Source organism: Ornithorhynchus anatinus, chromosome 10 (assembly GCF_004115215.2).
Source record: "Ornithorhynchus anatinus isolate Pmale09 chromosome 10, mOrnAna1.pri.v4, whole genome shotgun sequence".
Classification (NCBI taxonomy): domain Eukaryota; kingdom Metazoa; phylum Chordata; class Mammalia; order Monotremata; family Ornithorhynchidae; genus Ornithorhynchus; species Ornithorhynchus anatinus.
Genome location: NC_041737.1, coordinates 43,603,264 through 43,630,843, shown reverse-complemented (window position 1 = coordinate 43,630,843; position 27,580 = coordinate 43,603,264). Strand labels below are relative to the sequence as shown.

Genomic DNA, 27,580 nt, shown 5'->3' with positions numbered 1-27,580 from the left:
TCCCACATGGGGCTCACAGTCTAAGTAGGGAGGGAGAACAGGCATTGAACTTCCATTTCCAACTGGGTTCAATTACCATCTCTACGCAGATGATGCCCAAGTCTAAATCTCCAGCCCTGACCTCCCTTTTTCTCTGAAATCTCACATTCCCTCCTGCCTTCAAGACATATCTACTTGGATGTCCAGCTGACACTTCAAATTTAACATGTCCAAAACTGAGCACCTTATCTTCCTACCCAAACCCTGTCCTCCTTCTGTCTTTCCCATCACTGTAGACAATATCACTCGCTAACTCACAACCCATAACCTTGGCCTTGTCCTAAATCATCTTTCTCATTTCACCCACATATTCTGTCATCAAATCCTATCAGTTCTACCTTCACAGTATTGCTAAAATCCTCTTTTTCCTGTACAATAAAACTTCTACCATGCTGATCCAAGCACATATCCTATCCTGTCTTGACTACTGCATCCACCTCCTCACTAACCTCCCCGTCTCCTGTTTTTCTCCACTCTAATCCATACTTCACTATGCTGCAGGAATTATTTATCCAAAGAAATCCTCAGTCCATGTCTCCCCACTCTTCAAGAACTTCCATTGACTGCCCATCCAGATTGTCTCTCTTTATTGTTGTATTGTACTTCCCCAAGAGCTCAGTACTGTGCTCTGTACACAGAAGTGCTCAATAAATATGATTGAATTGAACGTGTCCTCATCAAACAAAAACTCCTTACCATTGGCTTTAAACTACTCAATCAGCTCACCCCACCTCCCTCACCTCACTAATCTCCTACTACAGCCCAGCCAGCACACTCTGTTCCTCTAGAGCCAGCTTATTGACTGTGCCCGATCTCATCTATCTCATCAGCAACTTCTTTCCCACATCCTCCCGGTAGCCTGGAACCGCTCCCTTCACCCCCCATACACCAGGCCACCATTCTCTGCACCTTCAAAGCATTACTAAGGTCACATCTCCAAAAGGCCTTCCCTGATTAAGATGCCATTTCTGCAGCTTGATCTCCTTTCTGCATTGTCTGTGCACTTCAGTCTGTGACCTTTGGACATTTGCTATTTGCCTCATCCCCAACCCCACAACATTTATGTACATATCTTGAAATTATATGTTATAAATTACTTATTTGTTCATATTAATATCTGCCTCCCCCTCTAGTCTGTAAGCTCATTATGGATAGGGAATTTGACTGCTAATTCTGTTGTATTGCACTCTCCCAAGCACTTAATACAGTGCTCTGCAAATAGTAAGCTCTCAATAAATACGGTTGATTGATTGTTTGATGATTCAACAGGGGATTTAAACTTCAACTGAATAAACTACATACATTTTCCTTATGCTACTAATTGGAAAAAAAATCATGAGTATTGAAAATAGCCAAGAAGCCCCACCTTGGCTTAGGAGCAATACATCAGTTACCTCATCTGCAAAATGAGGATTAAGAGTGTGAGCCCCATGTAGGACAGGGACTGTGTCCAACCTGATTAGCTTGTATCTACCCCAGTGCTTAGTACAGTGCCTGATACATAGTAAGCACTGAACAAATCCCATAAAAAATATGATACTAAAAAATATCATTACAACAGAAACCCTGTAGGAGGAAATCACTGGCCACAATAGGGAAAGAGCATGACATATCAGGGAATTTTGTTAAGGCTCTGGAAGACAAAAGAACAAGAGTTTAAAGAAAGTCAAGCTAAAATCAAAGTGAAAACATCAGTGAAAACAGTTTTTATGAATTTGCAATCCAACAGAGAAGGAAGGAGATGCTGACATTTCCTCATCGGGTGAAAACCTCTTCTAGCTCGCCCATCCCAGGGAGGTTAGTTGATCATGAAATAACACAAAGTCAGCAGAATCTCAGCCAGGATCCAGTTCAGGAGAAGAGTTTGACTAATTCTTGGACTTGACCAACCTTGGGCTAAGAACCCACTCTTCAAATGTGAGCTACTGGCGTCTTGCTTCTTGCAGAATTTTCCAGACCAGCCTAAATAATACTGACATACAAATCCTTTCTTCAGGTCTTGTTTCTCCTTTTTGGTCATTTTGAAGAAAAAGGTCAATTTGGAGCTTTTCTTGGACACCTTTGTCTTAATGCTGCCAGAGGGCATGTGCAGGTAAGTGGAGGATTCTGGGAGTTTACGAACACACCTTCCCTTCTTTTGACATAGCTCCTGGCTGCAGAACTGGGTGGCTAAGGTCACATTAATGATGTAAGGCCCCAAGGTTTCATTAATGTATTTTTGCACTGTTAAGCAGTTGTCCTATAGGAAAAAGGAAGAGCAATTGAAACTACCCTCAAATTTGAATTCTTCAACTAAGATCATCCCACTTCCTGAAGCTTAACCTAAAAGATGATGAGTCTCAGTAGTCTCCAGAGTGAGAAAAGATTAACTATTAGGGATCCCTTGAATACCAGGAACCCTGAAATTGTAAACTTAAAATGTAAACTATTAAAGGGCAGGGACTACATCTTTGACTTTTACTGAACTCTCCCAAGGATCTAGTACAATATTCTGCAGTCATTAGGCACTCAATAAATACTAATGAAAGATTGAATTTTATAGATTCTCTCCACACTAAACATTCCTAACAAAATCTGCCTCAGCTAATGAAAGAGGGACGAGTCAGTAATAAAAAAAAACCTCAGTGGGGAGTAGAGCACAGAATGGTAGTTTTTGTTTTTCATTTGAGTTTTGGGGGTTTTTTTTGTTTGTTTTGCTTTTAGTCAAATGATCCAGGCAGCAGAGTGAAGTATAGACTGGAAGGGGGAGAGACTGGAAGCAGGAAGGTCAGTGAGGAGACTGAAGCAGTAGTAGAGGTAGGATGTGATAAATGTTAGATCAGCATGGTAACAAGTAGAATGGAGAGGTGGGGGGATTTTAAAGATAGGATTTGGTGACAGACTGAATACGTGTTTAAATGAGAGAGATGAGTGGAGGATGTTGTCAAGGTTACGGGACTGTGAGCCAGGGAGTATGGTTGGATGGTCTACAGTAATGGGAAAGAGAGGAGAAGGAGAGGGTTTGGGTGGAAAGACAAGGAGCTCTGTTAAGTTCGAGATGTTGGTTGGACATCCAAGAAGAGATGTCCTGAAGGAAGGAGGAAATATATAAACATATAAAAGAATAAAAATGTATTCTTAAAGTGATAACCAATGCAATAAATACAGTTAGCAATAAGAGTATTATAAAGGCAGTTGCTATAGTGCTTTCTGTGGTAATGCATCACAGCAGTTATAAATTGTAGTTCTTGCAGACTGTTTCTGTTTTTTTTCAGGAAGATTGTATCTTGATGTATACCTCTGAAATAGTCCAGGAATCTGCCTGATTGTCCCTACCTTTCGGCCTTTGATCCAGCAGGCATGGAACAATGAGAAAGATTGATTGAAGGGAACAGTGTATGACAGAGTTGAATTGGCCTTCAGAAGCTGACAGGGAAACCAAGAAGCAAACTCCACTCACCCTGGATGCTTCATATTGCTTATTTCCCCACATGACCATTCCTGCAGCCCCTAAAGCGGCACTCTCACCGATAGTGTGCACCAGGTCCATCTGGAAGGGAAAATTTATTGTAGGAAGGAAGGAAGGAAAGAAAGAGAGGAAGAAAGAAAGAAGAAAAAAAGAAAAAAGAAAGATGGAAAGTGAAGGAATGAATGAGTGAGTGAATGAATGTGTGGATTAACATGGTAGCAGTTTGGGTGGAGAGGAAAGGACAGATTTTAGCTATGAAGTCAAGTAACATTCACATTACCCTTGGCTCCTCCCTCTTTTTTAACACCCCAGCCTGTCACCAAAATCCTGTCAGTTCTACCTTCGCAACATTTCTAGAATCTGCCCCTTTCCTCTCCTCCAACTAGTCACTGCACTTGTCATATGACAACCTAATTACTCTTGGTCTACAGTCATTCATTCAATTCATTCAAACATATTTATTGAGCATTTACTGTGTGCGAAGCTCTGTACAAAGCTCTTGCCTTTCTTGCCTTTCTTCTGTCAATCTTCACTCTGCTGCCCAGATCAATTTTCTCATAGTTCTGCACACAACTCCCCATACCTTAAGCATCTCCAGTGGCAGCCCTTTCCTCTCTGTGTCAAACAAAAACTCCTGACCATCGGCTTCAAGGCAATCAATCAGCTCTCTTGTTGACTTTATCCTAGTGCTTAGTATAGTGCCTGAACATAGTGAGCGCTCAACAAAATGCTTCAACTACCATTATTCATTCAATAGTATTTATTAAGTACTTACTATGTGCACAGCACTGTACTAAGCGCTTGGAATGTACAATTCAGCAACAGAGACAATCCCTGCCCAGTGATGGGCTTACAGTCTAATCGGGGGAGACAGACAAAAACAAGACAACTTAATCGCAATAAATAGAATCAAGGGGATACACCTCATTAATAAAATAAAATAATATAATAATAAAATAAAATAAATTTTTAACTTCTTACCTGACTTAAAGCTATGAGGCTATAGGAGTAAAATGGTCTGGAGTAAACAAAAACAGGCAAAACATAATCCTGTCTAGCAACAGTGGCAACTCGTATTGCTTCTCTAACCCGATGGTGAACAAATTTCAGAACATTGGTGCTTGACTTCAAGATCTCCGGCAGGTATATGGAAGGGAAAAGTGCCGTACTTGCTTTCCACAGCCAGAGGAGTTGATTGTTGCGGGAAATTTCAATGTTGGGGCATTTGCCCGTGTACTTATGTGGGTGATTTTTGTAATTATAATTGTAGCATTCTGGGTAAAGATAATAACCCCAGAGTCCCTGGGACCTCATTTTTAAGCCCAGATGGAGAGTTGAATTCATGAAATTTTTGCCAGCCTTTTCAAATTCCTTTTGAGCCACAGTTTTCACTTTGGAATCAGGCCAGGAAGGATGACGGCTTCTAACCAGATTGATAGAGTGCTCCCTATAGATGACTTTATTGTCCCAATTCCTAATCCACTGGGGCCTCCAGTTTTCCCAGTCAATGATGGCAAGCCCCTGGAAGTCCTTAGATGGGAGGACCCGGTTGATGTCTTTCTGGACTTGCGATAAGTGATTTGAAAGGCTCTGGTTTTGGGGGACTCCTCCGTGAAAGGATTCCCCGCTGTCTGAGATGTGAGGGTAATACCCAAATACGTTATGATAAAATATGGTAACTTTGTCACCATTAAGGGCCTCATCAGAGTTTGCAGCAATGCCAAAGGTATCAAGATTGAGATCCACATGATGGCGATTCTTGCACTGAGAAGTGGGTGCATTCCAGAACACGATGAATGGCTTGTTCTGGAACATAGGAGCCTTTGTTGGCTTGAAATTTTGTGTATCGACAAGGACACAAAGCATCATCATTGCCAGCCACCTCATCAGCTTGCACATGGTATGTGGTTTTCACTGTCTAGTAGAGAGAGGTCCTTCAAAGGAAAAACAAAAAAACAGCACGTGTTAGGTAACATTGGCCACAAGGTGGAGTTTCACTAATTACATGGAATCAGTCAATCAATTGTATTTGTTGAGGACACAGCACTGTATTAAGCGCTTGGAAGAGTATAAAATAGGTGAGAAACCTTCTAGTTGCATGGCTTTCTGACAAAAATGTATACATCACTAGGTTAGAAAGATAAAAAAAAATTACTGGAACACGGAGACAGGCAAAGGTGGGAGGGACTAGTTTAAGATATAGGGGAAAGGCAGGAAAATGGCTTAGAACAGAGGAGAATGGGAAGGGAGCAAGGCAAGGGGGATGGATTGAATTTACCGGTTGTGTTTGGATGCAATGTCATAGGAGGGCCGGCTGATCTCAGGGTGTGTCAGCAGGATGTAAGACCAGGTGGCTTGTATTCCTTGCAGGTTTCCTGGGGTCCATAAATGGGTTAAGGTGAAACAAGGTCAGAGAAGCAGCGTGGCTCAGTGGAAAGAGCACTGGGTTGGGAGTCAGAGGTCATGGGTTTGAATCCAAGCTCTGCCACTTGTCAGATGTGTGACTATGGGCAAATCACTTAACTTCTCTGTGTCTCAGTTATCTGTAGAATGGGGATTAAGACTGTGAGCCTCACATGGGACAACCTGATTACCCTGTATCTATCCCAGTGCTTAGAATAGTGCTCTGCACATAGTAAGCATTTAACAAATACCAACATTATTATCATTATTATTATTATTATTAATATATCCTCAGGTTGAATTGTCTTAGAAATAGTTGCACCATAGCTGGTTGTGGGATCATAACTTGCCAAGGAGTGACTCTGAGGACAGAGTGTGTGAGATCAGGGCACTGAGCCTCTGGGGACCCTAGTAAGATGGAAACAGAAGAAAGGCCTTATTGTGATGTATCTGATGATGACTGTTGGTTGCCATGACCTTTAACCTACCCCGGCCATTGCCCCTGTTTGGACTCACTGGTCCAAAAGCCCATTTGCCCTGAGTTTAACTTTGGCTCAGTTAAACTAAACAATCTGGGAAAAACTCCAAGTGGGGAAGAGAAGAGCAGTCCTTGACTCTTCCCAGTGGCCTCCTTCCCACAGGGATCAGTTAGATTAAACTGCCAAAGGACCTTTCCGTCCTGGAGGGACTTTCAAATAAGCAGTGTGGCCTAATGGAAAGAGCCCAGGCCTTGGAGTCAGAAGATATTGGTTCTAATCCTACTTTGCCACAGGACTGGGAGTCAGAGGACCTGTGTTCTAATCCCAGATTAGCCCCTTGTGTGCTGTATGACCTTGGCAAGTCACTTAACTTCTCTGTGCCTCAGTTACCTTGTCTATGAAGTGGAGATTAAGACTGTGGGTCCCACATGAACATGGACTGTGTCCAACCTTGTATCTAACCCATCACTTAGTACAGTACCTGGCCCATAGTAAGCACTTAACAAATGCCATTTTAAATAAACACAAACACAACCACTAGGGACATTTTCAGGCCTCTGGTTTCTTTATTCAGCTGTCTCTAAGGATATCTAGGACAAAGATTCTGATTTTAATGTGAGACAGGGACTGTGTCTGACCTAACAGTCTTTGCCACATAGTAAGCCTTAACAAATACCATTCATGTTTTTCTTTAAAATGTAAAAGGCACTCACTTTGAGAGCCAAGGCCTAGGCCTCAGTGGTAAGCAGAATAGTAGAATCATAATTCTATTGATTAGAATCATGATTTGAATATACACAAATACAAAAGTACAGTGGATGGGTACAATTGAATACTTAAGTGTGAAGAGTGTTGTGTTAAGGTGACTTGGGACACTGGAAATTAATTGAGGAAGGTTTGTTAGGAGAGGTGGGGTTTCAGAAGGATTTTGAAAGAAGGCAAGGCTGAGAGAGGATTGTAGACTAACTCCTATTATACTGTGCTTTCCAAAGTATTTAGTGCAGTGTTCTGCATACAGAAAACACTCAACAAATTTCATTGATTTATTGACTGACTGGCTGTATTCATCATTTATAAAGGTCAAATAAATATCTTTTATCTTTTTATTATTCCTGTTAAGGATTTTCCTTTTACCAATTCAGGGATTATTGAGCCTCATCCACTGGGATGCTCAGATTTTAGAGTACTTTAGAATGAAATATGTTAGAGTGAAAAATCAAATGTATTTTATTTGCCATGTGACTGAACATGGTGCATAACTTCAAAGATAAAAACTGAATGGAAAATGTGATCACAAATAGCATGATGTCATTTAAACTTACCATATAATGGGTTTGAAGGGGAGATGAAATTCATATTAAGGCTGATACTAATGTTCTGAGAAGAACATCCAGGTGGTCTCCGGTCACCCAAATGTTGAGACCAAACAACTCAAATAAGAAAAATCAAAATCTCTTTAATCAGTGACCTCGATCATGAACACTAATTATTCTCTTTTCATTTCAACTTCCAGGCCGCCAGCAAATTCATTTGGTACCTCATTATGTCCATGAACATGTCTTCCCACTTTTCTCATCCAGGGACTCATTTCCGTGTACAATTTAATTTGGAGAAGGACCGTTCAAGACCTAGTCAGCTCTCATTGCTTCCGCTTCACATTCTAAAAACAGACCCTTCTTTTCTGAACAGTGACCACTTAAAGGGCAGTTTTTTAGCCTATGGTCATCCAATATGCTGTTTATTCAAGGGCTGTATCATTTCAGGGGATGTGTCAGGTTTGAAGTGGACTCAGTTGCTGCACACCCACTTCCATGTTGATAGGAAAAAAGGCTTAATCAATCAACGATATTTATTAGTGTGTACTGTGTGCAGAACACTGCCCTAAGTACTTGAGAGAGTACGGTTCCCTGCCCAAAATGAGCTTATAGTTTAGATTCTACTACATTCTAGAATCTAGACTATAAGCTCATTTTAGGCAGGGAATGTGTCTGTTTATTGATGTATTTTACTCTGCCAAGCAATTAGTAGAATGTTCTGCACACAGTAAGCACTCAATAAATACAACTGAATGAATGAACGTTGGGTGTGGGCAAGAGACATTAATGATGTGTTAGACCGTTTCTCTTCCAAAGTAGGTTCTGTTCTTTTCCATAAGGTTAGGGTTCATGGAGAGAGGACAAGATGGGCTAGTACAAGATCCCTCTTTATATCTGACAGTCATTCTCCCGATCTTCAAAACATTATTAAAAAGTGTATCTGCTCCAAGAGGCCTTCCCTGACTTGACCTTCATTTCCTCTTCTCCCACTCCCTTCTATATTGCCCTTGCACTTGGATTTGTACCCTTGATTCACCCCTCCCTTAGCTTCACAGCATTTATGTATATATCTGTCATTTATTTACTTGTATTAACGTCTATCTCCCTTCAATACTGTAAGCTTTGTGTGGGCAGTGAATGAATGTACCAACTCTGTTATATTGCACTTTCCCAATTGCTTAGTACAGTGCTCTGCATACAGTAAGCACTCAATAAATATGATTGAGTGATTCACAGTCCCTCAAAGACCCTTCCATCTAGATCCCAGATGCTTAAGAGAAAACCATCAGGTTAAGTTAGTTGAAAGTGAAAGTGGGTATGTGATTATGGGAACTCCTATCTCTCTCTCTCTCTGTCTCTCTCTGATATGTATGAGCAAATACGTTTGAAACATGTTGAAATATGGAAGACATCTTAATCCTCTGCCTTGGGATCCAGATAATCCTTTAAGATTCCTTCCAGCCTGAGGCAACAGAACAGTTGACTTGTGCTGCTTGTTATTCAAACCCTACACTCTTCACGATACCAACTGATCTTCCTGCCTTCAAACTCACCTCCAAAATGTTGAGCCAAATGAACTGGAGCTTTCAATCTTTCCAGAAACGTTAATCATTCTAATCTTAAACTTCAGGGAAAAATCATCAACCTCAATGGAGCAAGAATAAGTAACCTCCCCATGTTTTGATGGAAAAATCAATTTAATATGTTCACCCTTTTCTACTGGTTGGATTGCCTTTTTAAATGGGAACCAGATTACCAGTTCTGTATGGTGGAGGAGAGGGTGAAGATGGAGAAAGGACTAAGAAGTAGAGACCAGGTTCTACTAAGTACATGTGAAGAATAACTGGAAAATGGAAAGGAGATGGGAGAATAGGTACAGGAAGAATGTTGAAGGTAGGGCCTAAGGGAAGGAAACAAAAATATAAACATTGAACGGCATCTGATATATTTGGTCAGGGACTGAAAAGTATCCTTAGCAGAATAAATAGCACCACCACCACTTCCACCATACTGCCATCAAAGATTTAACATGGATGGGAATAGCGAGGTGGGTGTTATGGACCAGGCCCTTTCATCTTTTTTTTCAATCCGGAACCATTTTTTCCATATGGTCCCTGTTTCCAAAATGAAGGGCAAAACATTTGGTTTAACCCAGTACTCAACTTTGAAGGTGGAAAAGATCCTGTAACTAGTCATCCAAAGAAAGCACACACTCTGGCTGATTTACACGTAACACCTAATTCACTTGGGGATCGATGGACAAATGATAACAGCAAATAGGAATGATCAGAAAAGTAAGACAACTGATCAATCAGTGCTATTAATTGAGCTCTTATTATGTGCAGAACACTGTGCTAAATGCTTGGGAGAGTACAATCAAGTTGGTAGACATAATTCCTACCCTCAAGGAGTTTACAATCTAGTGGGCATCTCTGAATAATGTATTTAAATCAATCAATCAATGGTAATTATTGAGCACTTACTGGGTTTGGAGCACTGTACTAAGTCCTTGAAAGAATACAACAGAGTTGGTGGACACCATCCTTGCCCAGAAAGAACTTACAGTTTAGAGAGCAAAATGATTTTATAGTGTCTATAGACATGTAATTTATGCGGGACATTATAATTCTTAACAGCACTGTTTAAATGTTTATAGTGTGCACAGCACCATACTAGGTTAAAAAAGCAAAACAAACCCGGTCTCTGCCCTTGAGGGGCTATAGTCTAATGAAATACAGGAATACCTCTAGATAATAATGATAATAGTCATGCTATTTGTTAAGCACTTAACATGTGCCAAGCACTGTACTAAGCACTGAGTTAGATACTAGGTAATCAGGTCCCACATGGGGTTCTCATTTTAAGTAGGAAGAAGAACAGGTATTGAATCCCCATTTTGCAAATGAGGGAACTGAGGCACAGCGAAATTAACTGACTTGCCCAAGTCACTCAGGAGGTAAATCGGGATTAGATCCCAGGTCCTCTGATTTCCAGGCCCAAGCTCTTTCCCCTAGGCCATGATGCTTCCCTAAGCACCCCGTCATACAACTAATTCAAAATACAGCCTGCATTGTTTGCTGGCTTACCCCAGGGGTATGCCTACCAATCCAGCTGACTGCTCTTGGTAAATCCATCTCTCTCAAACCATGCCCTACCTATTCTAAGAGTAAACCATCAACAGTGAATGGATCTTGGAGAAACTCTGCCCTCAGTTTGGGGCAGATTATTCAAGGCTTTAAAGGACCCCTGAACAGATAGCCAGAGAAGTTGTTGAACTAGGCAACTATTTAGAAATTTATCAAGTTATCTAAAGCAAGGAGCACCCATTTTGGGGAGAGTTGAAGAGTGACTGTCCGAATCATATCTTTTACATACCCAGGAGTAGAAAATTCTAGCACCATTCTTGCAGCTTTGAGGAGGGCCGTCCAACCACTTTCCACTAACCATTAACTTTTTGACTATTCCTTTCACACAATGGGCCCCGACTAATAGCATCACTGGTTAATGCTATCAGCTGCTCAGTGATTTCCAAAGGACCAACCTAAATCCAGATCAGCAGTGAGATGATTAGACTTGTCAGACAATTGTTATCAAAATGAATGTTTTCAGTCTGCTGCCCAGAGTCTCCAAAGAGGTAGAGGGGAAAGTTAATGCCCAACATCACTCCAGCTCTTCCCTATATGCTTGAATGCTCCCCAAACGTCAATAGTTTGTAGGACATCACTTTCAGCCTTGGGTCAGCAAAGTTATCCCAAGATTGATTTCCATCTGGATGGGGATACAATGAAGGGATCGTGTATGATTGTAGAGGCTGCCAAAAGTTATTAAAAAGGATCAAGTCCACTGCAGCCCAATGAAATCACATTAAGTGCTACCAGCCTCTATGGTGACATTACATAGCCTGAGTGAAACTGGTCTTCTTCCTTTTTGGATCATCACTGTGAGACTTGATTATTTACACTGGGAAGTTTACAAACCTAAATTGAGGGGAATAGAGTTTTCTTTCTCTTTTTAGAAGAGTCAAATGGGGAGTAGGATGATTCCATGGTCAAATCCAACAAGGTGCCCTCCTAGACATCAATGGGAGGAAAAACCCCTTTACCCAAACCTTTGTCAGACTTTGCCCAGTTAAGGAGATGGGCCTGTCCACTGGGAAATGAGGGCCAGGAGTAAATCAGCCTCTGGGGGACCCCTCCACATTCTAGGAGGCCAGGTCCACCTGCCATCTGTCAAGAGAGGTGGGTTATCTGGTGCTAATAGTGATAATATTTGTTACGTATTTTCCTTGTGCCAAGCACTAGAGATAGATACAAGAGAATCAAATCAGACACAGTCCCTAACCCACATGGGGTTCACTGCCTAAGAGAGAAGGAGAACATATTTAATTTCCATCCTACAGATGGAAAACTGAGGCATAGGGACATTAAATGACTTTCCCAAGGTCACACACATCAGGTAATCAATCAAAGGTATTTATTAATAAATTACTGTACTAAGTACTTGGGAGAGTATAATACAACAGAATACAATGCAATACAAAAAAAATGCAACCGAGTTGGCAGACACATTCCCTTCTCTCAACCGGCTTCCAGTCTAGATTAGCAGAGCCAGGATATGTACCTAGGTGTCTTGATTCCGAGGCCTGTTCTCATCCCAGTAGGGTTTGTGTGGCTTCTGACTCAGTTATCTCCATCTCAGGAAAGGATCCTCTTCTCTCCAGGTCTTCAAGGGATTTCCTGAGTACATGTGCCAATGGGGTGTATGCCAACAAGGTTCTTGTGCCAACAGAGTTCTTTCCAGGTAAGCAGCCCAGTAGAATTTGAGTTCCTAAAGGACAAAGACCATATGTTTCGCTTTCGTGGTGTGTTCTAAACTGCCTGTTAGAGTGTTCTCCATCCTGTAAGTGCTCAGTCAGTGTGCTGATATGATGGCAGGCCTAGGGAAGGGGAGGGAGGTAATAATAATTATTACTGTGGTTCTTGTCAAGCACTTACTATGTGCCAGGCACTGTACTAATCACTGGTGTGGCTACAAGCAAATCAGGTTGCATACAGACCCTGTCCCACAGGGGCTCACAGTCTCAATTCACATTTTACAGATGAGATAACTGAGGCACAGAGAAGGGAAGCGATTTGCCCAAGGTCACACAGCAGAGAAGTGGCAGAACCATGATTAGAACCCATGACTTTCTGACTCTTGGGCCTATGCTCTATTCACTACACCATGCTGCTTCAAAGGTCCACACTTCAGCAAAGTTGAAAGCACAGGGCCCAGCCCAGTCACTTTGATTTAGAGCATAACAGGTACCACACTTTTCACCATCTCTGGACACTGGGGCCATCCCAGAAACAGCAGGGCAAGAAAGGTCATGCCGGGGTTGGTGGGACACCATGAGCAACTGCAGGATGAGTTCCCAGCATGCCCCAGCCACATCCTCCTTTGGTCCAGACATGCCTGGGGAAGAGTGTCTAGAACTCTTGCTTTGGACTTTAGACTCTAGAATGTAAACTTTCTGTGGACAGGGAAAGTGGCTATCAACTCTGTTGTCTGGAATCTCCCAAGAGCTTAGTACAGTGTTCTGCACACAGTAAGTTCTCTGCACATAGTAAGTGCTCAAAAAATACCATTGATTGATAGATTGATGATTTGGGGGTGGGAGAGTGAGAGGTGTGAGTCTCAAACCCCAGGATAATCCTGTTTTAGAGACTCTCCCATACATATGGGCCAGGATGGGGAGAGACCTGACTTCTCCATCCAAACTGAGGGTAGGAACCAAGAGCTCAAACACCACATAGAAAAGGACTCTCTACATCGTACTCCACTCACTCAAAATTAAACACACATGTTTGGGGAAAAGGGTAAAAGCAATGAAACAGCTTTTTTGGGGGGTAAATAGGAAAATCTTTCAGACTGGCATGCCTCACTTCAACATTTCTTAAGAAAAACAACAAGATATAGATGATATTCTTTATCAGATCTTCCCTATTTAAGAGGAAGTTCAGAATTGGAGCCAAAACATCATTCACGCTGCTTGAAGACTTCCTGCTTCAGTTCATTCTCACTGAGCTATATCATTGAGGATTCTGGCTCCAATGGGCAGGAAATTCTCTGAATTGTCATGGGAATTACAGATAAAAAGAAGAGCTTCCAAAAGAATGTGGAGAGCAGTTTTGTAGTAAAATTAGGTCATCTCACGTTCTATCAAACATAACATTCTTCTTATCGTGTTGTGTGCTTCACTGAAGTGTGACTCAGACTCCAAATATGTCTTTGATAGAATAACAATGGCCTCAGTTTTCATGGAAATTCTAGAAGCAGCCAAGACTTCTAGGGATGTTTTTTATTAAACTTAAAACTGTTTTAAGGTTGAGAGTTATGACTGAAACCTGAAAACAACCATTCTTTTACTTCAACTGTGAATTCCCTAAACACTCAATGCTGTGTTCTGCTTATGATTTCCCTAGTGCCTGCTGACAGAGTGGTGAATATGCACCAGGAAATCCAACCCCAGAACTAAATGGCATCACGGAATTCTGCTACCTAGGTAGCTCTCTGTCCAACAACACAACAGTGAGCAAGAAAGTAGAAAACCGAATCAAGAAGACTGGCAAATCCTTTGGGTGGCAGTTAGATAGAATGAGGTAACATCATGGCATGAACTGCTATAGAGCTACTGGGCATTCCAAATTCCTATATATCTTGTATTTTCCAGTCCTTTGTACATAATAAGTGCTTAATAAATATCATAATTACTTATCATATGCAGTTGTGAAACTTCCACCTTTATAAAAGACATGTCTGATTCCTTTTACAGCTCAATCAGTATCACTTAGGGACCATACTAAATATTATCTAAGAGTATTTCAGTCAGTTGAATTCTGAAATGTATCCAGAGTACTAGCATTAGAATCATCCTCACCTCAACACAGTTTCTCTGGGTGGGCCATAAGAGGTGAATGGATAACAGAAGGGTACCCAATAGTGACTGTAAGCTGTACTGGAAGCAGTGTGGCCTAGTGGAAAGTGCACAGGCCTGGGAGTCCAAGGAACTAGGTTCTAATTTCAGCTTTGCCACTTATCTGCTCTGTGATGTTGGACAAGTCACTTAAATGTCTCTTTCTTACCTCTTGAGTTCATGGAGAAATGACTTTTAGAAGAGCTCTAAAAGGAAAACAGGAGAGCTCTATGTTTTCAAGATAAAAACAAAATTCACTGTATGCTTTGGTGAGCCTGAGAGCCATTTCACTAGGACTGTTTCTCTCATGCCTGACTCATAATTCTTTGGCTTCAACCTTAGTTTGAAATCAAATTTCTCCTTCATCAGATTTTTTTCTTTATTGAGTAAATTCGCTTTGGAAAGCTGTGGGGAAGGATTGAGCTGAACTTGGTTGCGAGCTCTGATTTCCTTTTCTTAATGAAAAACACTTGTCATGTGACCTCCTGTGGTTTCTCATTGTCCCTCAGAATAAGGAAAGTGGATTAGACTGGTCTCCTCTGCCCCACTGTACTTTTACTACTCACATCTATACCTAGTAGGACTCAAAAGCCTTCTCACTTTCTCCCTCTGGTCAGTAGGTAGTATGAGTATTGGGGGTCAGCTAGGAGGACTGGTCAGAATTTGGAGAGACAGCTAGCTTGCCCCATTCCTAGATGTAAGCTTGACCACTGGACAATTAACTCATTTTGGGCAGGGAATGTTTCTGTTTATTGTTGTACTCTCTCAAGCGCTTAATACAGTGCTCTGCATGCAGTAAGCGCACAATAAATACAGTAGCATGAATTCTCTTTTCCCCTTATCTAAGCCCACTCTCATGGCATCCAAACCTTGAGGAGGGATTAAAGGAGGACGTGAAGGATGATGGACTGAAGGACCCAGGTTTTAGACAAGTCAGTCAATCAATCAGTGGTATATTTATTGAGCATTTACTGTGTTCAGAGCACTGTATTAAGCACTTAGGAGAATTCAATTCAGTTGGCAAATATGATCCCTCAGGGAGCTTGCAGTCTAATGGACTGCACACACTTAGACTGCCATTTACTGCCCAGTTGTATTTGTAGTTTGTGGTGTCTGATGTTGTTTTTCCTTTTATCTCTTCATCTCTTAATCTTATCAAAGCTCCTGATCTTCAAGAGTTGCTCCTTTCTTGATTGCAATATTCTTTGCTGGCTTGTGTGCCACAGTACCTCAGCTTTCACCTGTGGTGCTCTTTTGTCCTTCATCTCACTTTCCCACAACATTAAGATATCATCACTATTCTTTTAAATGGTACTTGTTAAAGAGTTTACTCTATTTCAAGTACTCGAGTAGATACAAGATAATCAGGTTGGACATAATTCCTGTCCCACATGAGCTCATAGCATCCCTGAACTAGGGTCACACCAAGACACTGGAGGAGCAGCTGCTCTTAAGAGAACCTCATCTCTGAGTGGACCATGGACAGATCTACACAAATGAAACTAATGCTACCTGGTCAATGACATACAGCCTGATGTTCAATAAAAATTAAGTGAGTGTCAAGGCAAATGAAGAAAGCTCACTGCTAGATTAATTTTCCTGGGCAATCATCACATTAGCTACCACAATTTGGTCCATTTCTTCTTTCACACATGCTTACATAAAGAAGACAGTTAAGGCAAATCAGTTGTGAACAAAAACTTAACAACTGGAAATTTTTGGAGCTCTGGCTACCTTCTTATAATAAGGGAAATTATCCTGGATTGTTTTCTCTTGTGGAATGAAGATCTGGGGGACCAGTGAAGCAGTGTGGCGTAGAGGAAAGAGTAGGAGAGTCAGGAGTAGGCTACTAAAGCTGAAGTCAAAGGTATTTACACAGCAAGTGCTAAATAAATATTGCTGAATGATTGACCTAGTGTGAACAGAGGGTTCTAATCCCAGTTCCACCAATCATCTGCTGAGTGGCCTTGGGCAAGTCACTTTGCCTTTCTGGACCTCAGTTACCTCATCTGTAAAATGGGGTTTAAGACTGTGAGTTCCTGGTGGGACATGGACTGTGTCCAACCTGATTATCTCATACCTACTGCAGCTTCTAGTACTTTGCCTAGCACATAGTAACCACTTAACAAATACCATAAAAGAAACAGAGCAATGAACCAAGCTTTAGGGAAAATATAATAGAGTTAGAAGACATGAACCATACCCTTAAGGGCTTGTAATTTAATGGGGAAAACAGACACAAGAAGTGTTTAGAGAGTACAAAGTCAAAGGACTATGGACTAAGGAAGTCCTGCCTTCACCTCACAGCCTCAATTCCTCAACTAAGAATCAATAAATTCCATCTGGAGATGCCCACCAAGGGCATCCTGCAAGCCTACTAATTCTAACATGGCTCTTCAATTTGATAAATCCCAACAGCTTAGAAGCTTCTTCTGTTCCCCACCTGTCTCCTCCCTTTCTTCCTGCCAAAATTAATTGCCTCCTAGTGTAAAATACTTTGCCAGGTTTTATCTTAATTGAGGAAGGTAGTGTCAGAAAGGAAAGGCAGCTCTGAAAATCTTTCAATTATTCCTAGGAGAATTTCTAATCTCTTACAGTCTGCCTTGAGAGAGTGAAATTTTAAATACATCTCAGGAAACTTAATGGGAATGGTGATTAGATATATTATTATTACTATCATCATCATCTTCACATCAGGCAAGATAAGGCAAACAGTTAAAGGGGAAAAATCCAGATTATCTTGGTAAATGTGAGGTATTCATTTGATCTTTGTTGCCAGTAGATTTCAGGTTGTAATACACTGCTTTAATGACCAATTCAGCTAAAGGGTGATGGGGGAGAAGAGTCGTTTTGAAGATAATCCAATTATACCGTGTGCCCAATGTAAGACACTGATAATGATAGAGCTTCAATTTCCAAAAATAGCATCTTTTTCCTTTTGCCCCTCGGATCTTCCTATCAGGAAATGTGTATTTCAAGTAATTTCTTGGCTTGATTTGTTTTAAAATTCTCTGAAATGCTCTGGTAGCTAAAATTAGAATAGTCATTGAAAAAAAATCCATCTAAGGGAAAACATACATTCCACAGGTATCCAGCAGTACAGTTCTAAATACCTGTTGGATAGACACAGAGAAGTCATTTAAAAAGAGAGAAAAGGGTAGTCTACTCAGAAGGACTTTGAGAAGGAGTTTTCCTAATTTCCAGTGGACAAATAAAAGACAAACTATTCCCTTGCCCATGGATATTTAAATACAAACAGTGTAATCAGTACTCACCTCTCTGAAACCTTTGGCTGGAAGATAGCATTGGCACAGGGAGTTGTTATGGTGGTGGTGGTGGCTAATTGTGTGTTTGTATTTGAGATTCACTCCTCCTAATGAGTGTACTTTTAACTGATGAGGTACTGGAGGGAATTCAGGAATTTGATACTATAGTTATCCAAGAAATGGCCAGGAGGTCCCAGTTAAAAAAAAACTTATATTAGGGCCGCTGATCATTTATGTCTTCATGGAATATTATCTAGAATTTCAAAGACTGTTTATGGAAGGTAATAATATCCATCTGATCAGTGATCATGATAATGATCATAATAATAATTATGGTATCTCAAGTGCTTGCTACGCGCCAAGCACTGTATTGAGTGCTAGATAGAGATAAGATAATCAGATATGACACTGTTTCTGTCCCACATGGGGGTCAGTCATAGAGGGAGGAAAAGTGTTAAGGAAACTGAGACATAGAGAAGTTAAGTGACCTGGCCAAGGACTCACAGCAAGGAAGTGGCTGTTGGAGAAGCAACAAGGACTGGTAGAAAGAGTATGAGCCTGGGCATCAGATGACTTGGGTTCTAATCCTGGATCTGCCACTTGTCTGCTATGTGACACTGGGCAAGCACTTCATTTTTCTGTGCCTCAGTTCTGTCAACTTTAAAATGGGGATTAAGACTGTGAGACTCTTGTGGGACTTGGACTGTATCCAACCTGATTATCTTGTATCTACTACAGTGCCTGGCTCTGAGTAGACTGTGTCAGTAGTCTTCCAGACTATGAGCTCGTTGTGGACAGGGGTTGTCACTCCTGATTTGTGTACTGTACTTTCCCAAGTATTTAGTACAGTGCTCTGCACACAGTAATGCTTAATAAATGTGATTGATAGTAAGCACTTAACAAATACCATAAAAAATGGCTAAGCCAGGATTAAAACTCAGGTGCCCTGACTCCCAGTCCCTTGTTCTTTCCACTAGGCCAAGCTATCTTCCCATAATTAAAAACTATACTAAGAAACATGTAGATGCCAGATTTACTACGGTTAGAGTGTCAGTATTAACTTTAATTGTTTGGGGGACAAAATGAATTAAGCTGCTCCTCTCATTAAATCTTTTGTTCTTTAGTTTGGGATTCACTCATGTCTAACAAAATACCAAATTACAAAGTACTAGATCTATAGGAATTCTACCTAGAGTCCTAGAAAAGTAGTTAAAGTCCAGCAAGGTAGGTCAAGGTGGAATTTTCCCAGTTTGTTCTGTTCTCATCACACAGGTACACAGTTGGGGAGTGGAGAGGAGTGAAGGGAAGAGGAAGAGGAAGATCTCTTACACAAACAAACTACACCTCCAACCATGAAAATAATAACTGTGGTATTTTTTAAACACTTCCTATTAAGCGCCATACTCAACATTGGGATAGGTACAGTACAGACAGATCAGACACAGTCCTTTTCCAAAATGAGGCTCACAGTCTAAATAGGAGAGAGAAAAGGTACTGAACCCTCATTTTACAGTTGAGGAAACTGAAGCACAGCGAAGTTAAGTTACCTGCCCAAGGTCACACAGCAAGCAAAGTAGCAGAGTGGGATTAGAACTCAGGACTTTTGTCTCCCAGGCCCTTGCTCTTTCTACTAGGCTACACTGCTGCTCACCCACAATTGCCAAAAGCTGTGGATAGTCATTGGGCTCTTTCAGCAATAAAGGCACAGATCTCACAATCCAGAAAAAGAGAAGAGTGTGGAAAAGGAGCAGGAGGAGCTGGAGAGAGAGGGAGAAGAAAGGAGGAGGAAGAGAGGGAGAGAGAAAGAGATGGATAGGAGAAAGAGATGGAGAGCAGAATAAGAAGAGAGTGAAAGAAAGAGTACAAGATCAATCAGTGGTATTTACTGAGAGCTTACTGCATGCAGAACACTGTACAAAGCACTTGAGAAAGTATAATATAACAAAGTTGGTAGACATGACCCCTGCCCACAAGGAACGTACATTCTACAGGGGGAATCAGACATTAAAACAGATTAGGAATAGGGGAAATAGTAGAGTATGAGAATACCTAAGTACTGTGAGACTGGGATGAATATCAAGGTGCTTAGTGGGTATACAGTCAAATTCGTAGTAGACTCAGAAAAAAATGGGCAAATAGAGGGGAAATAAAGAGCTTAGTCTGAGAAGGCCTCATGGAGGAGATGTGATTTCAGGAGGCTTTTTTGTCTGTGGGGAGAGTGGTGGACTATCAGGTATTTGTTAAGTGCTTACTATGTGCCAGGCATACAGATATAAGCTAATCACACTGGACTCAGTCCATGTTCCACATGGGACTCACAGTCTTAATCTCCATTTTACAGATAAGGTAATTGAGGCACAGAGAACTTGCCCAGAGTCACACAGCAGATAAATGGCAGACTTGGAATGAGAAGCCAGGTCCTTTTGACTCTTAGTCCTGAGCTCTATCCACTAGGCAAGAAAGTAGAAGGGGTTTCAAACTCTAGGGAGAAAGAAAGATAGATGGGGGAGAGACAGAGAAAGAAACAGAGAGAGAAACAAGGAGAGACAGAGAGAGACAGAAGGGGAGAGAAGGAATGTGAGGAAGGAAGGAAGAAAGGAAGGAAGGAAGGAAGGAAGGAAGGAAGGAAGGAAGGAAGGAAGGAAGGAAGGAAGGAAGGAAGGAAGGAAGGAAGGAAGGAAGGAAGGAAGGAAGGAAGGAAGGAAGGAAGGAAGGAAGGAAGGAAGGAAGGCACAGAGAGAAGAGAGGGAGAGAGAGAATGCTTAGATTGCTTGATTGATAGATGCAGTGTCTAGGAAGATTCTCCAGAACTGAAAGATGGGAGGTTTTGGGGTGCCACTGGGGCAGCCATTCTTCTATTTGGGGATCACTCCCTGGGGGAGGGTGGAGTGGAAGGGGCAGGTTCTTACTGGAACACTACCAGCCTCCAACTAGTGTTCTGAACTACTGCTGAGTCCTGTTAGGGGTTCGAGATCTCTGGCCTGATCCAGGCCCTCTCCCATCCCTTGGGAGTGTGGTCTGAGTCCAGTGATGATGAAGTAAAGTTATATAATTGTCTCCATCAGATCCATGGCTAGAGGGAATCTTTCAGTGAAATCTACTGAAGAAGAGCAGTAACTTCTAAGAAAGCTGCTATTAAGAAGCAGGATGGCCAGTTGATTAGAGCATGGGACTAGGAGTCAGAAGGACCTGTCCTCTCAACCTGGCTCTGCCTCTCATCAGCTGTGCGACCTTGAGCAAGTCACTTCACTTTTCTGTAAGACATGGACCGTGTCCAACCTGATTAGCTTGTATCTACCCCAGTGCTTAGAACAGTGCTTGGCACATAGTAAGTTCTTAACAAATGCCATAAAAAAGCAGTTCGGTCTTGCCCTTTCTGAGGGCCAGTGACTGATTTATAGCACAGTGGGGGCTGGTAGGTCAGAGGAGCCCAATCTAATTCTTCTGCAAATCATGGGACAGGGACAGGGCCCCTTTAGGAAACAACTTCCCTAAGTCCACTGCCCTCAGGCTTTCCTCCGACAACCATCAGGGTCCAAGATGGCCAGAGAAGCAGCATGGCCTAATGGATAAGGCATAGGCCTGGTAGTTAGAAGAACCTGGGTTCTAATCCAAGTTTTGCCACTTGTCTGTTGGGTCACCTTGGGCAAATCACTTAACTTCTTTATGCCTCAGTTGCCTCATCTGTAAAATGAGGATTAAGACTGTGAGCCCCATCTGGGACAGGGACTGTGCCTAACCCAATCAGCTTGTATCCATCCCAGCACTTAGAACAGTGCATGGCACATAGTAAGCACTTTACAAATACCACAGTTACTATGTTCCCAAACCATTCATTCATTCATGCATTCATTCATTCAGTAGTATTTATTGAGCGCTTACTATGTGCAGACCACTGTACTAAGTGCTTGGAATTTACAAATCGGTAACAGATAGAGACAGTCCCTGCCCTTTGACGGGCTTACAGTCTAATCGGGGGAGACGGACAGACAAGAACAATAGCAATAAATAGAACCAGCCACTCTTTGCTCCCAAACACTGACTTTCACTGGAACTGCACCTCCAGCAGGATGCCTATGGGTAGAGGCAGTGGTAGTAGTGGTATTTATTCATCACTTTTTATACACAGAACACTAAAGCTAAGGACTGGAAAAAGGCTGGGAGTCAGAGGACCTGGGTTCTGATCCTGATTCTTCCACATCTGTTGTATGACCTTGGGTGAGTCACTTCACTTCTCTGTGCCTCAGTTACACCATCTGTAAAAGGAGGCTTAAGTCAGTGAGCCCCACGTGGGACGTGGATTATTCGCAACCTAATAACTTGTATCTACCCCAGCACTTAGAACAGTAACTGGCACATAGTAAATGCTTAACAAATACCATAAAAAAAGGCAGAGGTGTGTCAGGGAGGTCCCTGAATTCCACTACAGTTAATAATGTTGGTATTTGTTAAGCGCTTACTATGTGCAGAGCACTGTTCTAAGCGCTGGGGTAGATACAGGGTCATCAGGTTGTCCCACGTGAGGCTCACAGTTAATCCCATTTTACAGATGAGGCAACTGAGGCACAGAGAAGTTAAGTGACTTGCCCACAGTCACACAGCTGACAAGTGGCAGAGCCGGGAGTCGAACCCATGACCTCTGACTCCCAAGCCCAGGCTCTTTCCACTGAGCCATGCTGCTACAATTAGGCATATCAAACTAGGTCATAATAAGGTGAGCTACTCCAACTCCTAGGATTCAGCAGATATATGTATCATAATTGTAGGAGTGGTATCTTCTGAGCTCCTATTGAATTCAATGCACCGTACTATTTGGGAAGTACAAAATTTGTTTTGTCTTTTTTTAATAACATTTGTTAAGTGCTTACTATGTGCCAGCTTGCCTGAATTTTGAATATTTCTCTAGATGAGTTGGGATCTTAATCTGCCCAATCCTTCAGAGCTTTTGCAGTCTCTTCCTAATACTTCTGAGTTCTATGGTTTAGATGTGGGGCCCAAGTAGTAGTAGTAGTGGTAGGCACTACCCTAATAATTATAATTATTGGACATGAAGGCATCCAGAGCCATAGCTGAACCAGACAGGTGACAAGCCAGCTGAAAACTGGACTGCCCATTATAAAACTGGACAACTGGATGGTTTATTCTGGAATGAGAGCTGTGAGTTAATTGGACTACTCACTGTTATATTTAATGAGGTAGAAGAGGTTCATGGAAAACTAAGGAGCAATTGGAACACAAACTTGTCAAGATTCCCCTGAAAACAGGAATAGGGATCGTCTCCAGGAGGAAGAAATTCCCAAAGCACATCAGCTAGGAAAGTACTGTTCAAGGACTACCATGGTAACAAATAAAGCAGCTCTTCATGACTGGGAAGCAGCCTGATCTAGTGGAAAGAGCGTGGGCCTGGAACTCACAGGACCTGTGTTCTAACCTTGGATCTGCCACATACCTTCCGTGTGACTTTGGGAAAATCACTTCACTTCTCTGTACCTCAGTTCTCTCATCTGCAAAATGGGGTTTCAATACCTGCTCTTCCCTCTACTTAGACTGTGAGCCCCAGGTGGAACCTGATTATCTTTTATCTATGCCAGCAATTAGTACAGTGTGTGGCACATAGTAAGTCCTTAACATACCAAAATTATTACTGTAACTTTACTGGATCAAAAATGCAGAATCCAGAAAGTGAGAGGAACAGGCAGTGACCATCCTTGTCTTTTTTTCTTTCCAAAATCAACATTTTATTGCCTTAAGTTGAGACCATCTGAAGCACAGAATTTAACACTGAAACACAGAAAGATGTTTAGCTTTACCATAAATGGTGGGGAATAAAGAGGGTGTCCTAAGAGGAATTGTTAAAAATCTCCCAGTGAAGAGGAGTTCTGAAAGATTATAATGAAATCACAGCGGAGTTCTGAAAGATTATAATGAAATCACAGCGTCTGATAAAGAAGTAAGAAAAGTGCAGGGAGTTTACCTCTTGACTTTCAAGGAGGAGAAAAATGAGTATTGTCTTGAGAAACTACGTATTGAAAGTGAACTGATAGGAGGATCCCAGAAAAATGGATATTATCAGCTAAAGTTTGTGGGGAAAAGCTAACCGGGTTAAGGCTAACAAAAGGATTAGTAATAAATTGTAAAGAGCTTTTGGAGAAAAGATCTAGGGATTACAGGTCCACTGATAAATGAGTAGAGGTATGAATGGATGATTATAAAATGGTAAGATAATGAATTCTTCTCTGAATGACATTTTTAACAAGACCCATGAAGAAAAATAGAGACAATTAGGAAGTAATGAAGAGTTTACAAATAGCTATTGACAGAATGTAGGTAAGAGAATTACCAGTGAGGAAGGCAGGAAAGCAATGATTTAAGAGGAGCTAGTGATAAACTTTCTGAAATGCAGTTGTTTCTGCAGAAGAGGGAGTTGTGAGGAGATATGGTTTAGACAGGATATGTTGGGAAATGTATTAGCCCTTTAATAAAGGTGACACTGGGATGTGGCTGCCTGTTGTTTATCAAAAAGGTGAACGCTAGCATAATAAAGTTGTTTGTTGATCATCAGAACTGCTGGTTCCATGCTGTCAAAGGCAAAGACCATTTCTTTTACATCTGTTTTATGTTCCCGGGTTCCTAGTACACTCAGTTCTTCCATCATGTGTGTTTTTATTACTCATTTTGGAGAAAACACTGTTTGGGAATTAGCGAGCATTCTTCTGACAGTGCATTTAGAGCTGGATCCTACCCCCGATGAGTAGGATGAGAAGGAGGAATGATAATATTCATTAAGAGTCTACTCTGTGCAGAACTCTGCACTGAGCACTGGGAATGATACATAATCGAAAATTAGACCATGGCCCTGGCCTCAAAGGGCTCTCAGTTGAAGGATAAGGGAGGGGAGAAGGGACAGACAGTAGATACATAGGAAGATGAATCACTAAAACACTAAAATAGCATTAAAGATAAAGATGATGGTCTAAGCAACAAAAGGGACAGGGCACTGTGGCTAGAGGAGTAAAGTTTCGAGCTTCTTGAGGCTCAGAGTCCAACAGTCCCAGCCCCGGCACATCACAGCTGCCACCACTGCTGCCTCAGTGTTTGGCCAGATAAGAAGACTTCACGTTGCTGAGATTCCCTCACTCTCCCAAGTGGAGAAGATGGGGCTGGTGAGAATCCTGGTGGTGTCAAGAAGAGCGGACGGCCTCTCTCACACATGGCAGACCTCCATAAGTGATTCTTAACTGTTGATTCCAGCCCTAAAACTGCTTAGTGAGCTCCTCTTCCTGGAGAAGGACATCCTGTAAGGAGAAATCATAAATCAGTCAGGTTCAGATAGAAACAGAGCAGGAGGGCCTAATGGAAAAATCTTGGGCCTGGAAGTTAGAGGACCTGGCTTCCAATTCCAACTCTGCTACCTGCTTCCTGTGTGTCCTTGGGAAAGTCATTTAACTTCTCTGTGCCTCGGTTTCCTCAACTGCAAAATGGGGATGCAATACCTCTTCTCCCTCCTATTTAGACTGTGAGCCCTGTGTGGAACAGGGACTGGGCCCAAATTTATTAACTTAAATTAATCTACCCCCATGCTTAGGAAAGTCCTTGACACATGTAACCACTTAACAAATACCATAAAAATTTTAAATTAAAAAAAGTATTTTAATGAAAGCCATTGTTTTTGCCACACCTAAAGAAACTTCCACAAACCATAAGCAACTTTTCCATTTGACTCAAAATATTTTTCCTTCTCTCTTATTAGGCAGAAGAAACTGTGTTTGAAACAGCCCTCCGTTAATTAGCACCACCAGAAATGGAACAGAAATTGGAAGTTGGAAATTTAAATTGGAAGCTGGAAATCAAGGGAATGAAATGTGTACCTACTATCATAAATATTCTTTGATTCCCTATAATAATAACGGCATTTGTTAAGTGCTCACCAAGTGCTAAGCACTGTACTAAGCACTGGGGTAGATAGAAGATAATTAGGTCCCACATGGGGTTCACAGTTTAAATAGGAGGGAGAACAGGTATTGAATCCTCATTTAGCAGATGAGGAAACTGAGGCACATTAAGTGCTCAGTAAATACCACTGACTGGTTGATTGATTAAAGGCCATTTGCATTATTTTTTACACAACCCTGTGAAGTAAACTTTATGTCTCTTTCACTAAGCACTGTAGCTGGAGCCATGTCATAAGTCATGGGCAGAACAAAAGTCAAAATTTGTATGTTCAGTCTCTGGGATACAGGCTCTAAACACTTGGTCACGCCCCTCCTTGGAAGATCTGTCCAACCACTGGGAATGGGTGTGGAAAGAGAACACATGTGATTCCTCTCAGTACTCCATTGTTCAAAACTCAATTTAGCTTAAATTCATGCTGTCTATTGGGGTGATTCACGTGCTTTAGAAAATAAAGATGAAGATTGAACTAATGTGATATATCCTATGGGTAGATTGGAAGTGTGTAAATAATTTATATTGGGGGAATGGAAGAGGGAAGGCTTCATCAAGGCTCCTTGTGGGCAGGGAACATGCTTACCAACTCTGGTATATTTTACTGTCCCAAGCTCTGTACACAGTAAGAGCTCAGTAAAAGCCATTGATTTACAGATTGATTTCTGAAACTGCAGCTGCTGTGAATTCATGACATTCATTAAATCATCTTTATTGAGCGCTGTGTGCAGAGCACTGTACTATGACATATGAATTCATGGCATATGTGGGCTGAGCCTAAACAAACAAACCTTTAGCTCCTCGAGGGCAGGAATCATGTCTACCATCTCTGTTATACTGTACTCTTCCTAGTGCTCAGTACCGTGCTCTGCACATAGTAAGCTCTCCATGAATAGCCCTGATTGATTCCTGAGATTGCAGCTGCTATGTACCACAGGCAGATGTGGACTGAACCCCCCAAAATGCCCCTTTAGATCTCTGTTGGAGGAATAATGTCTACCAACTCTTTTGTATTGTACTCTTCCAAGCTTTTAGTAGAGGACTCAAAAGCACTCAGTAAGCACTCAAAAATACTATCGATGAATTTTACCTAAATATATGTCATGGACTTGAAAGTGATGGGTTCCCATCAGGCCCAATGCAGCAAATCAAGGAATACATTGGGTGCCCCACTTTGAATCCTCATTGGTTTAAATGGGTTTTGCTTAGGCAGGATATTTGAGAAACAGCAGGGTGTAGTGGATAGAGCACGAACCTGGGAGTCAGAAGGTCATGGATTCTAATCCCGCCTCTGCCACTTGTCTGTGGTGCGACCTTGGGAAAGTTTCTTCACTTCTCTGTGCCTCAGTTAACTCATCTATAAAACGGAGATTGAGACTGTGAGCCCCACGTGGGACAGGGTCTCTGTCCAACCTGATTTGTTTGTATCCACACCTGCGTTTAGACCAGTGCCTGGCACATAATAAGTGCTTAACAAACACCATAATTATTTTAAAACAGACAATTTCCCAGGCTTCCTAAAGTTCTTAAAAGCTAAACGTGGACGGACAGGTGATGTTCAAAAGACTTAAGGAAGTAGCACCACCTGGTGGGTGATAATGAAAGGGTTTTTTTCGTTTTCTGTGATGATGTTGAGGGTTGTATTACGGCATGAATGGTGTATTTGGGGGTTGGGGCAGGAGGGTGGGGGCATAAAATGAGACCAGCCGACAGAACCTAAGAAGAAGCAT

The 27,580-nt window shown here is 41.7% G+C and overlaps 1 protein-coding gene across 1 annotated transcript; it reads right to left on the bottom strand.

Moving 5' to 3' along the window:
- Positions 1–1,768: 1,768 nt before the first annotated feature.
- LOC120638654 (hyaluronidase-1-like) lies at positions 1,769–5,894 on the bottom strand. The gene is made up of 4 exons (XM_039913310.1): positions 5,766–5,894; positions 4,469–5,421; positions 3,479–3,568; positions 1,769–2,278 (listed from the first exon to the last, which is right to left on the bottom strand). Exons 2-4 carry the CDS (start codon positions 5,384–5,386, stop codon positions 1,838–1,840), a joined length of 1,449 nt encoding a protein of 482 aa, XP_039769244.1. The 5' UTR covers positions 5,387–5,421; positions 5,766–5,894; the 3' UTR covers positions 1,769–1,837.
- Between the last annotated feature and the right edge of the window lie 21,686 nt (positions 5,895–27,580).

Excerpts from the sequence above, each read along its gene's own strand:
- LOC120638654 (XM_039913310.1), bottom strand. The coding sequence starts at position 5,386 with ATGTGCAAGCTGATGAGGTGGCTGGCAATGATGATGCTTTGTGTCCTT. Across the intron at positions 3,569-4,468 it reads GCCTCATAGCTTTAAGTCAG|ATGGACCTGGTGCACACTAT; the intron begins GTAAGAAGTTAA and ends TTTCCCTTCCAG. Across the intron at positions 2,279-3,478 it reads AGCAATATGAAGCATCCAGG|GACAACTGCTTAACAGTGCA; the intron begins GTGAGTGGAGTT and ends TTTTTCCTATAG.